Source organism: Delphinus delphis, chromosome 11, assembly GCF_949987515.2.
Source record: "Delphinus delphis chromosome 11, mDelDel1.2, whole genome shotgun sequence".
Taxonomy (NCBI): domain Eukaryota; kingdom Metazoa; phylum Chordata; class Mammalia; order Artiodactyla; family Delphinidae; genus Delphinus; species Delphinus delphis.
The window spans coordinates 50,361,866-50,374,855 of record NC_082693.1 but is presented as its reverse complement, the minus strand read 5'-3'; the positions used below and the strand labels follow the sequence as shown (position 1 = coordinate 50,374,855).

The following is a 12,990-nucleotide window of genomic DNA, read 5'->3' as shown; positions in this document are numbered from 1 at the left end:
TTGTGACCTAAATGTCCATGGACAGATGAATGGATAAAGAAGAGGTGGTACATATACACAATGGAACACTACTCAACCATAAAAAAGAACGAAATAATGCCATTTACAGCAACATGGATGCAACTAGAGATTATCATACTAAGGGAAGTAAGTCAGAAAGAGAAAGACAAATACCATATGTTATCACTTATATGTGGAATCTAAAATACGACACAAATGAACCTATTTATGAAACAGAAACAAAATCAGGGACATAGATGATAGACTGGTGATTGCCAAGGGGGAGGGAGGCGGGAGAGGGTAGGAGTGGGAGTCTGGGATTAGGAGATGTAAACTGTTATATACAGAATGGATAAACAACAAGGTCCTACTGTATAGCACAGGCAACTATATTCAATATCCTGTGATAAACCATAATGGAAAAGAATATGAAAAAGAATGCATATATATGTATAACTGAGTCACTTTGCTGTACAGCAGTAATTAACACAACAGTGTAAATCAGCTATACTTCAATAAAAAAATAAATTAAAAAAACAGTTGTGTGTGTATATGAATATAAACGATCAGAATGCGTACACACGATTGATTCTCTTTGGGTAGTGGCATTATGTATGACAGTATTTTGTTCTATGTGCTCTTTAAATATTTTTCAAGTTTTCTACAATGACTACATGTTGGTTTGGTGATAGGTTAAAAAATCTGCCCTCCTAAAAAAAGTTTGCTTGTGTCCAAACAGTCCCCTAAATAATAACACATAATGATAACACATAATGAAGTGCAAATGTTTCCTCTGGGTTCACAGCCCCAAGGCAGTCAGGAAAAACCATGAATTGCTTGAGCATGTCTACTAGAGCAAGTCACTTGGATCTGTGCCCTAGGGAACCTCAGAGCCACAGCACACGGACATTTCAGAAGCTGCCCAGACTGTGTGGGTCTGATCTGGAGCATTCACAAAACCATTCACAAAGTGGATGGTTTACAAAAAAAACAAAAACAAAAACAAAATCCTTGGGTGAGAAATGGAGATACTATCAAGCTTATTTCAAATTTAGACTGCCTTTGATGTTTTCATCCAGATAAGTAATTTTTAAAAAGAAATTTATAGTGAATTGGGGATGAATAGTGCACACTGAAAAAAAAGAAAGAGAGAGAATGCTAAGACAAATTCCCTTTTACTACACTTGAAAGCAAGCTTCCAAAGAACATGGTATTTAGGGGCATAAAAATGGCACAATAATAACTCACCACACACACACACAAATCTTTCCCCAAACAATTCAAAAGTAGGTAAGCAAAAGGTAGTAGGTGTTCCAGAGACTTATGTAAACTCTTAGAAAAGATGAAAAGGAAAGTTTTTCTATATGATGTAACTATCACATGAAATTACCTTAATAGGGAAAATCAAATCCAATTATGGTGATGCTAGAAGATGACATGGACAAAGCAATCAATCTCCATGAAACCTCTCTCTCTCTCTGCTAACATTTCTAAATCTTTTGCTTCTATCACATACTTAGATTGCATTTATTTGTAAATGTCTTATCTCCTCTAGTAGATTTTAAACCTCCTGAATGCAAAAATCAAGTCTTTGAATCCTGAGAAAGTTTTGCAACATTGCAGGCAATTAACCAACGGTCCAAATCATTAGAAGTTTGTAATATCAACGAAAGGATATAATCACGAATGACATATACCATTTTCAAATAATTCACAGACAATCCAAGAAAAAAGATATATCATGGTCACATGGTAAGAGAAAATGCACGCCTAAAGATAAATCAATAATAGCCAGGAACCCCCTTTTAAATAGATTAGATGTTGGAAGAAAGGGGGTTGTTATATATAGTGCCAGTAAGTGTTCTTGAAAAACATCCCATTCTGCAAAATTACGCACTAAAAATAATAGGACTTATAATAATGTAGGGTTGGGACAGACTATTCAACATCTACTAAACTCTGTAATTAGAGCACGAACAAAAACATTAAAAATACTACTTAAAGGGCTTCCCTGGTGGCGCAGTGGTTGAGAGTCTGCCTGCTGATGCAGGGGACACGGGTTCGTGCCCCGGTCCGGGAAGATCCCACACGTCGCGGAGCGGCTAGGCCCGTGAGCCATGGCCGCTGAGCCTGCGCGTCTGGAGCCTGTGCTCCGCAACGGGAGAGGCCACAACAGTGAGAGGCCTGCGTACCGCAAAAAAACAAAAACAAAACCAAAAACTACTTAAATTACTAGCAAGTTAAATCTCTACTGGTGTGTGCACCTAGCATCCTTAGTGGCCTTAATCCCCAGGGGGACTCCTGATTCTATGAGATGTCGGTCCTGGAGGGTATTCATTTCCACTAGAGACTATTTTCATAAAAATTAGCCCAAGGATATTAACCCATTTTTTCCCATTAATCCATTGTTTAAATACAGGGGGAAATGTCTCTGCAGCTTCTTTATTTGCACCTGCAGCATTTCATATAAGGCACTCCTCGCATAAAAGAAAGATATTTCCAGAGTTTAGAAGGATGGGACTGGAGTCGGAAGACAACTGCTCAGACTGCCAGAGCACCCTGTTCACTGTTCCACATTAGATGCTTAGAGGGCTAAATCAAGAGTGTTGGAGGAGGAACTGTAGAGCTGGGCTTCTTCCTGGACCTGGACTTACCTCTTCAATGGCTAGGTGGCTGACAGAGTCTTGGTGCTCCAGCCGGGTGTCAGGCCTGAGCCTCTGAGGTGGGAGAGCCGAGTTCAGGACATTGGTCCACCAGAGACCTCCCGGCCCCACGTAATATCAAGCGGCAAAAGCTCTCTGAGATCTCCAACTCAACGCTAAGACCCAGCTCCACTCAACGACCAGAAAGCTACAGTGCTGGACACCCTATACCAAACAACTAGCAAGACAGGAATACAGCCTCACCCATTAGCAGAGAGGCTGCCTAAAATCATATTAAGTTCACAGACACCCACAAACACACCAACCGGACGTGGTTCTGCCCACCAGAAAGACAAGATCCAGCCTCATCCACCAGAACACAGGCACTAGTCCCCTCCACCAGGAAGCCTACACAACCCACTGAACCAACCTTACACACTGGGGGCAGACACCAAAAACAACAGGAACTATGAACCTGCAGCCTGCAGAAAGGAGACCCCAAACACAGTAAGATAAGCAAAATGAGAAGACAGAGAAACACACAGCAGATGAAGGAGCAAGGTAAAAACCCACCGGACCAAACAAATGAAGAGAAAATAGGCAGCCTACCTGGAAAAGAATTCAGAGTAATGATAGTAGAGATGGTCCAAAATCTTGGAAACAGAATGGAGAAAATACAAGAAACATTTAACAAGGACCTAGAAGAACTAAAGAGCAAACAAACAATGATGAACAACAGAATAAATGAAATTAAAAATTCTCTAGATGTGATCAATAGCAGAATAACTGACGCAGAAGAACGGGTAAGTGATCTGGAAGATAAAATAGTAGAAATAACTACCACAGAGCAGAATAAAGAAAAAAGAATGAAAAGAATTGAGGACAGTCTCAGAGACCTCTGGGACAACATTAAATGCACCAACATTCGAATTATAGGGGTCCCAGAAGAAGAGAAAAAGAAATGGACTGAGAAAATATTTGAAGAGATTATAGTTGAAACTTCCCTAATATGGGAAAGGAAGTAGTCAATCAAGTCCAGGAAGCACAGAGAGTCCCATACAGGATAAATCCAAGGAGAAACATGCCAAGACACATATTAATCAAGCTATCAAAAATTAAATACAAAGAAAAAATATTAAAAGCAGCAAGGGAAAAGCAACAAATAAAATACAAGGGAATCCCCATAGGATTAACAGCTGATCTTTCAGCAGAAACTCTGCAAGCCAGAAGGGAGTGGCTGGACATATTTAAAGTGATGGAAGAGAAAAACCTACAACCAACATTACTCCACCCAGCAAGGATCTCATTCAGATTCGACAGAGAAATTAAAACCTTTACAGACAAGCAAAAGCTAAGAGAGTTTAGCACCACCAAACCAGCTTTACAACAAATGCTAAAGGAACTTCTCTAGGCAGGAAACACAGGAGAAGGAAAAGACCTACAATAACAAACCCAAAACGATTAAGAAAATGGTAACAGGAACACACATACCGATAACTACCTTAAATGTAAATGTATTAAATGTTCCAACCATAAGACACAGACTGGCTGAATGGATACAAAAACAAGACCCATATATATGCTGTCTACATGAGATCCACTTCAGACCTAGGGACACGTACAGACTGAAAGTGAGGGGATGGAAAAAGATATTCCATGCAAATGGAAATCAAAAGAAAGTTGGAGTAGCACTTCTCATATCAGACAAAATAGACTTTAAAAATAAAGGCTATTACAAGAGACAAAGAAGGACACTACACAGTGATCAAGGGATCAATCCAAGAAGAAGATATAACGATTGTAAATATTTATGCACCCAACATAGGAGCACCTCAATACTTAAGGCAAATACTAACAGCCATAAAAGGGGAAATTGACAGTAACACAATCATAGTAGGGGACTTTAACACCCCACTTTCACCAATGGACAGATCATCCAAAATGAAAATAAATAAGGAAACACAAGCTTTAAATGATACATTAAACAAGATGGACTTAATTGATATTTATAGGACATTCCATCCCAAAACAACACAATACACTTTCTTCTCAAGTGCTCATGGAACATTCTCCAAGACAGATCATATCATGGGTCACAAATCAAGCCTTGGTAAATTTAAGAAAACTGAAATCATATGAAGTATCTTTTCTGACCTCAATGCTGTTAGACTAGTTATCAATTACAGGAAAAAAATCTGTAAAAAATACAAACACATGGAGGCTAAACAATACACTACTAAATATCCAAGAGCTCACTGAAGAAATCAAAGAGGAAATCAAAAAATACCTAGAAACAAATGACAATGAAAACACGACGACCCAAAACCTACAGCATGCAGCAAAAGTAGTTCTAAGAGGGAAGTTTATAGCAATACAATCCTACCTTAAGAAACAAGAAACATCTCAAATAAACAACCTAACCTTACACCTAAAGCAATTAGAGAAAGAAGAACAAAAACACCCCAAAGTTAGCAGAAGGAAAGAAGTCATAAAGATCAGATCAGAAATAAATGAAAAAGAAATGAAGGAAATGATAGCAAAATCAATAAAACTAAAAGCTGGTTCTTTGAGAAGATAAACAAAATTGATAAACCATTAGCCAGACTCATCAAGAAAAAAAGGGAGAAGACTCAAATCAATAGAATTAGAAATAAAAAAGGAGAAGTAACAACTGACACTGCAGAAATACAAAGGATCATGAGAGATTACTAAAAGCAACTCTATGCCAATAAAATGGACAACCTGGAAGAAATGGACAAATTCTTAGAAATGCACAACCTTCTGAGACTGAACCAGGAAGAAATAGAAAATCTAAACAGACCAATCACAAGTAATGAAATTGAAACTGTGATTAAAAATCTTCCAACAAACAAAAGCCCAGGACCAGGTGGCTTCACAGGTGAATTCTGTCAAACATTTAGAGAAGAGCTAACACCTATCCTTCTCAAACTCTTACAAAATATAGCAGAGGGAGGAACACTCCCAAACTCATTCTATGAGGCCACCATCACCCTGATACCAAAACCAAAGATGTCACAAAAAAAGAAAACTACAGACCAATATCACTGATGAACATAGATGCAAAAATCCTCCACAAAATACTAGCAAACAGAATCCAACAGCACATTAAACGGATCATACACCATGATCAAGTGGGGTTTATCCCAGGAATGCAAGGGTTCTTCAATATACGCAAATCAATCAATGTGATACACCATATTAACAAACTGAAGGAGAAAAACCATATGATCATCTCAATAGATGCGAAAAATCTTTCAACAAAATTGAACACCCATTTATGATAAAAACCCTCCAGAAAGTAGGCATAGAGGGAATCTACCTCAACATAATAAAGGCCATATATGACAAACCCACAGCCAACATTGTTCTCAATGGTGAAAAACTGAAACCATTTCCACTAAGATCAGGAAACAAGACAAGGTTGCCCACTCTCACCACTCTTATTCAACATAGTTTTGGAAGTTTTAGCCACTGCAATCAGAGAAGAAAAAGAAATAAAAGGAATACAAATCGGAAAAGAAGACGTAAAACTGTCACTGTTAGCAGATGACATGATACTATACATAGAGAATCCCAAAGATGCTACCAGAAAACTACTAGAGCTAATCAATGAACTTGGTAAAGTAGCATGATATAAAATTAATGCACAGATATCTCTTGCATTCCTGTACACTAATGGTGAAAAATCTGAAACAGAAAGTAAGGAAACACTCCCATTTACCACTGCAGCAAAAGGAATAAAATACCTAGGAATAAACCTACCTAAGGAGACAAAAGACCTGTACTCAGAGAATTATAAGACACTGATGAAAGAAATTAAAGATGATACAAACAGATGGAGAGATATACCATGTTCTTGGATTGGAAGAATCAACATTGTGAAAATGACTCTACTACCCAAAGGAATCTACAGATTCAATGCAATCCCTATCAAACTACCACTGGCATTTTTCACAGAGCTAGAACAAAAAATTTCACAATTTGTATGGAAACACAAAAGACCCCGAATTGCCAAAGCAATCTGGAGAAATAAAACCGAGCTGGAGGAATCAGGCTCCTGGACTTCAGAGTATACTACAAATCTGCAGTAATCAAGACAGTATGGTACTGGCACAAAAATAGAAATACAGATCAATGGAACAGGATAGAAAGCCCAGAGATAAACCCACGCACAGATGGTCACCTTATCTTTGATAAAGGAGGCAAGAATATACAATGGAGAAAAGACAGCCTCTTCAATAAGCGGTGCTGGGAAAACTGGACAGCTACATGTAAAAGAATGAAATTAGAACACTCCCTAACACCATACACAAAAATAAACTCAAAATGGATTAGAGACCTAAATGTAAGAGAATGAGAAACCTAAACGTAAGGCCAGACACTTAGAGGAAAACATAGGCAGAACACTCCATGACATACATCACAGCAAGATCCTTTCAGACCCACCTCCTAGAGAAATGGAAATAAAAACAAAAATAAGCAAATGGGACCTAATGACACTTCAAAGCTTTTGCACAGCAAAGGAAACCAAAAACAAGACGAAAAAACAACCCTCAGAATGGGAGAAAATATCTGCAAACAAATCAACGGACAAAGGATTAATCTCCAAAATATACAGGCAGCTCAATATCAAAAAAACAAACAACCCAATCCAAAAATGGGCAGAAGACCTAAATAGACATTTCTCCAAAGAAGATATACAGATTGCCAACAAACACATGAAAGGATGCTCAACATCACTAATCATTAGAGAAATGCAAATCAGAACTACAATGAGTATCGCTTCACACCGGTCAGAATGGCCATCATCAAAAAATCTAGAAACAATAAATGCTGGAGAGGGTGTGGAGAAAAGGGAACCCTCTTGCGCTGTTGGTGGGAATGTAAATTGATACAGTCACTATGGAGAACAGTATGGAGGTTCCTTAAAAAACTAAAAATAGAACTATCATATGACCCAGCAATTCTACTACGCGGCATATACCCTGAGAAAACCATAGTTCAAAAAGATTCATGTACCACAATGTTCACTGTAGCTCTATTTACAATAGCCAGGACATGGAAGCAACCTAAGTGTCCATCGACAGATGAATGGATAAAGAAGATGTAGCACATATACACAATGGAATATTACTCAGCCATAAAAGGGAATGAAATTGAGTTATTTGTAGTGAGGTGGATGGACCTAGAGTCTGTCATACAGAGTGAAGTCAGTCAGAAAGAGGAAAGCAAATACCGTATGCTAACACATATATATGGAATCTAAAAAAAAGAAAGAAAAAAAATGGTTCTGAAGAACCTAGGGGCAGGACAGGTATAAAGACGCAGACGTAGAGAATGGACTTGAGGACATGGAGAGGGGAGTCAGAGAGTGGCATGGACATATATACACTACCAAATGTAAAGTAGATAGCTAGTGGGAAGCAGCCACATAGCACAGGGAGATCAGCTTGGTGCTTTGTGTCCACCTAGAGGGGTGGGATAGGGAGGGTGGGAGGGAGTCGCAAAAGGGAGGAGATATGGGGATATATGTTTATATATAGCTGATTCACTTTGTTATACAGCAGAAACTAACACACCATTGTAAAGCAATTATACTCCAATAAAGATGTTAAAAAAAAAGAAAGGTATTTCTGTAGATTTTCCTTTTTTTCTCTTATGTTCTTCCTATTTTGCTTCGTATTTAATTTTGAAAAAGCTTGTCTTGGATTGTTACAAAACATTTACTGTGCTGGGAAAAATCATGCTGGAACCAACACAACTTCTGGGTTAAGCTAACATCATTTCTAAATGCACGTGAAGTCACTATGGCAGAGAAACACATATGTTGCTGGACAGACAGATTGGTAAATGTCTGACCCAGGTACTGGCATATGTGACCTGAGTTTGTAGTAGGAGTAGTTGTAATAGTTGTGATGGTGACAGCTAGCAACATATACTCAGGCTCATTATGTGCCAGGCATGATGCTATAAACACTTAGTATGATTATCTCCTTTATTCACACAGACTCTATGAAGTAAAGAAACAGATATTTTAAAAGATTAAATATTTACCTCTGCCCCAGGTTACAAAGTTGTTAAGTGGTGAAGCTAGGATTTGAACCGAGATCTTTCTGACTCTAAGGCTTCAGCTTTTAATAACCACAATAAAATAATATTTCTCATCTAATGAAAGTGTGATGTGATTTTGCAGTAGTAAATGACAATGCAGCCCCCTGGTCTTTATCCAGCTGGCATACGTAAACATAAATGTTGATGATGTATGTACCTAGAAAACCACTGAACATTGGAGAGTGCTTATAATTTTTGCAGATTTAGACTTCCTGGCTAAGCTGGTGAGGGAAATCTTTGCATATGGCCAAAGGAGAATTCCAGAAGTGTGACACCTTCTCAGTTCTTTCCAGCTGAGTCAGAGGCTGCTGTGATGACTCAGGCTATGCGAGGGCCTTGGAATGGACACTCAGGCACACTTCTGAATTCCACACACGCATCAGACTGTATGGGGCGGGGGTGGAGGTAATTATCACCAGGGAATTCATACTCAGTGAGATCTAGGACTTCAGGCATGGATGCCAACCAAATAATTTTGGTGGCATTTTGACTTTTCATTTAAATTCTATTTAACAACTATGAATTATTCACTCACCACATGTCTGGAATTAACTATGCCAAGTGTTGGAGCTACAAAACGGAATAAACTATCAAGACCTCACACGCCCATGGAGCTAAATGTAGGCATTTCATTGAACACACTCCATGCTGGGCACTCTTCTTGGCACTTTACATGTATTAACTCATTTAATTCTCACAACCCTATTATATACGGACTAATGTTCTCCCTATTTTATAGATGATGAAACTGAGGTGCAGAGAGGTTAAGAAACTTGCTGAGCAATTTGGACCTAGGATTTGGACCTAGGCTGTTTGAGTCTGGAACCTACGTTCTTAGCCTCTTCCCTAAACTCTCTGTAGTAGAGGGAGACAGAGAGGTTAAAAGTAATTGTAATGCGGGGCTTTAAGAAAAATTATAGACATATGTATACAATGGACTATTAGTAGAGGACAAAGTGACTAATGCTGCCTCGGTACTAGGGAGGATGGCAGTCTGGGAGGAGTGCCAGTTCAGCAAATCCTTCCTAGTGGATGTCAAATGGCTGTCAGGGACAGCAGATGAAACAGCACAGGCAAAGGCACGGAGGTGGGAAATGGCCTGGCGTGCCTGCGGGTTGCTACTGTTGAAATCGAAAGGCAATAAGGGGGCTTCTCTGGTGGCGCAGTGGTTAAGAATCTGCCTGCCAACACAGGGGACACGGGTTCGAGCCCTGGTCCGGGAAGATCCCACATGCCGCGGAGCACGTAAGCCCATGCACCACAACCACTGAGCCTGCGTTCTAGAGCCCGCGAGCCACAACTACCGAAGCCTGCGCTCCTAGAGCCCGTGCTCCGCAACAAGAGAAGCCACCGCAATGAGAAGCCCACGCATCACAAAGAAGAGTAGCCCCCGCTCGCCACAACTAGAGAAAGGCCGCGCGCAGCAGCAAAGACCCGACGCAGCCAAAAATAAACAAATAAAAGAAAGGCAATAGGGTAGTCGGCAGGAGATGAGTGCATAGAAGGAGAGAGATCAAGGAGAGGAAGAATTTCATTCTGTGAGTTGGCCATACCAAGGGGTTTGTTTTCAGGTGGGCAATATTGAAATAGGTTTTAAACGGGGTGGTGCGGTGGTGGTAATGTAACACTCGATTTGCCCTTTTGAATCTAGCTGGGGTTGAGAGGTAAGGAAAGAGGGTAAAACCTACACGTAGGGTCTCCCAGTGAGAAACCAAGGCCCTGGTGACAGGAAGGGGGAAGGAAGGGTGAGTGGAGAGATTTTCTGAGGTCCACTGGACCTGTTGATTCAGGGGGGTGGTTTGGGAGAGGGGCTTTGCTCATTGCGGTAAAGCTTGATTCTCATGGAAGCCCTCACGATGTGATTTAAGCCAGCTCTACTCCCTTGCCCAGGAATTTGGACTTAAAGGGCACTACATTTATAGATGTATGGGACGTGACTGAGGTTAAATACCGAATTCTCAGTATCATTATTTTCACCTTCCTTCCTGTAGTGACAAGAGCTCCCCACCCCCTGCAGAAAACAGCAATGCTTTACTCTGCTGCTGACTATGGGTTTCATAATATATCATACATGGTCCCAGAGCAACTCTGCCTATTAGCTGGGGATGCCCACTGACAGATAATTACCACCTGCTGTTCCTGCACTGTAATAATGATCATTTATCTCCTTTTACCTTATTTCTTTAAAAAAAAATTACTTATTTGGTTGCACCGGGTCTTAGCTGCAGCACGTGGGTTCCTTAGTTGTGGCATGCGAACTCTTAGTTGCGGCATGCATGTGGGATCTAGTTCCCTAACCAGGGATTGAACCCAGGTCCCCCCGCATTGGGAGTGCAGAGTCTTATCCACTGCGCCACCAGGGAAGTCCCCACCTTTTACCTTGTTTCTTGAAGTAACATTCGAAGAGGGATAAGTTACCCTACTCCTAAGATCAGTGGAGAAAACTAAGAACCAAAAGCCAAAAAGGAGTTATATTTCCATGCTTACAGCCTTCTCCTCACCTTCAGCTGGTTGGTACCTGCCTCTCTGCTCTATCCCAGATACTAACGGGGAAGCTCTCGGGCTCTGTGGAGCCCGAGGAATGTTTAGGAGCAGAGCCCACTCAGCGAAGGGCGAGGCCACAGCTGGGAAGATGACTCACGCTGGATCCAGAGAGAAAACAAATGGTCTCAGAAATTTGGTGGTGATGGGTAATGGTGGGGGAGGAAGATACAGGGAGAGGGGCCACTGCCTTTTCCAGGAAATTGGTTAGTGAAATAATTCTAGTGGGAAAAGAATTGTTAAAAAAAAAAAAAAAAGCCCACTTACTGACACAAGAAATCAGATCATTAAATCTTTCCTTAGGAAAGAGGGGGTTTTCCAGCCCACGGAAGTAGAGCTTTAGAACGCCAGCAACTGAGTTAATATCATGGTTACTCTGCTCGTCAGCCAAAGGGTTTTCACCTAAAAAAAAAAAAAAAAAACAAAAAAGAAAAATTAGTTACATGGACATTGCTTCTCTTTTTAGCTCTGAACAAAAATATGTTTCTATACTCACACACACATTTCTGTATATACATGTATCTTTTAATTATGTTTTATGGAAGATTATATGCTACTAAAATTAAAATAACTGGTTTAGATATCCTACCCCATGATTAACCTAAAAATAGTTGGTTAAAATAAATTTTTTTTTCTTTATCATATGCTACCAAATAATCCCTTACAAATTACCTAAATCTTAAAATAAAATATTGTGGGATTTATAATTGGACCCAACTTTTTTTTTTAAAGCTAAAATCTGTTATATTAGGTTGACATAAATTCAAATACTATATTCTGTGTTTCTTATTCTACTGGGGAAAAGAAACAATATAGGTCTGTCTGGCTACACTATATGGATCAGCAAAATTTATCAGAAATACTACAGGACTCACCTAATTGTGAATACCGACAATTAAATAAACACTTCTCAAAGTGGCATGGTGGTGTTCACAGCAGACTTGAAAGCTGCTTTCAGCAGCGGGAGATTTTGAAATCAGAGAGAGGAATTTGAAAATGTATCTTAACAGTACCACGGAATTTGCGTAGAAAGTGGAAAATTTAAAAATATATCACAAACGTGAAATTATATTATTCTTTATGCTAAGCACTTTAAAATGATCAGGTAACTGACCTGGCTTGTCCACCTCCCTGAGAATCAAACTGAAATAAAATCCTTAAGAAGTTCAACATAATGTGCAGCCTTAAATCAAACTCCGTTTTTTTATTCACAGGTCGGCTCTTCTAAAGTTCACAAAAATTGTACATTGAATTTTAACTTTTTTTTTTTTTTTTTTTTTTGCCTGTTGGGGCAGCTTATTTTCAGGGACCTGTGGTTCCTTTTTCTCTGCTTCAAGGGTAGGAAATCATTGAACACGAATTCACCAAAATATATTTTTTTGGCCCACTGTGAGAAAGCCTTACCCAAAGGGATCACAAACAAACAACATACTAGGGGAATGTTCAAGGAAAAAGAATAAAGCATTTTTGCTTGCAGTGGCTGGCACAGGAACCCGAGGCTTTACTACATTTCAATTTATCTTGAATATGGTCCATGTAAGAGACTTGGACACTTAGCCCTTGAGAGGGGAGGCCGCTCGGCTCTATGCACACTGTAAGAGGCTCTGGAAGAGGAAAAACAATCTGGCTCCAAGTTCACCTCTTCACCCAAGGTTTCAAACTGGCTCTGTGTCAA

The 12,990-nt window shown here is 39.7% G+C and overlaps 1 protein-coding gene across 2 annotated transcripts in view; it reads right to left on the bottom strand.

Moving 5' to 3' along the window:
* Positions 1-12,990, bottom strand: part of SRGAP1 (SLIT-ROBO Rho GTPase activating protein 1) — a 274,067-nt gene that overhangs the window by 28,727 nt on the left and 232,350 nt on the right. For both annotated transcript variants that reach the window (XM_060025148.1, XM_060025149.1), the window contains exon 15: positions 11,583-11,717. In XM_060025148.1, the coding sequence (XP_059881131.1) occupies positions 11,583-11,717 (135 nt within the window). The remainder of the gene's footprint in view (positions 1-11,582; positions 11,718-12,990) is intronic.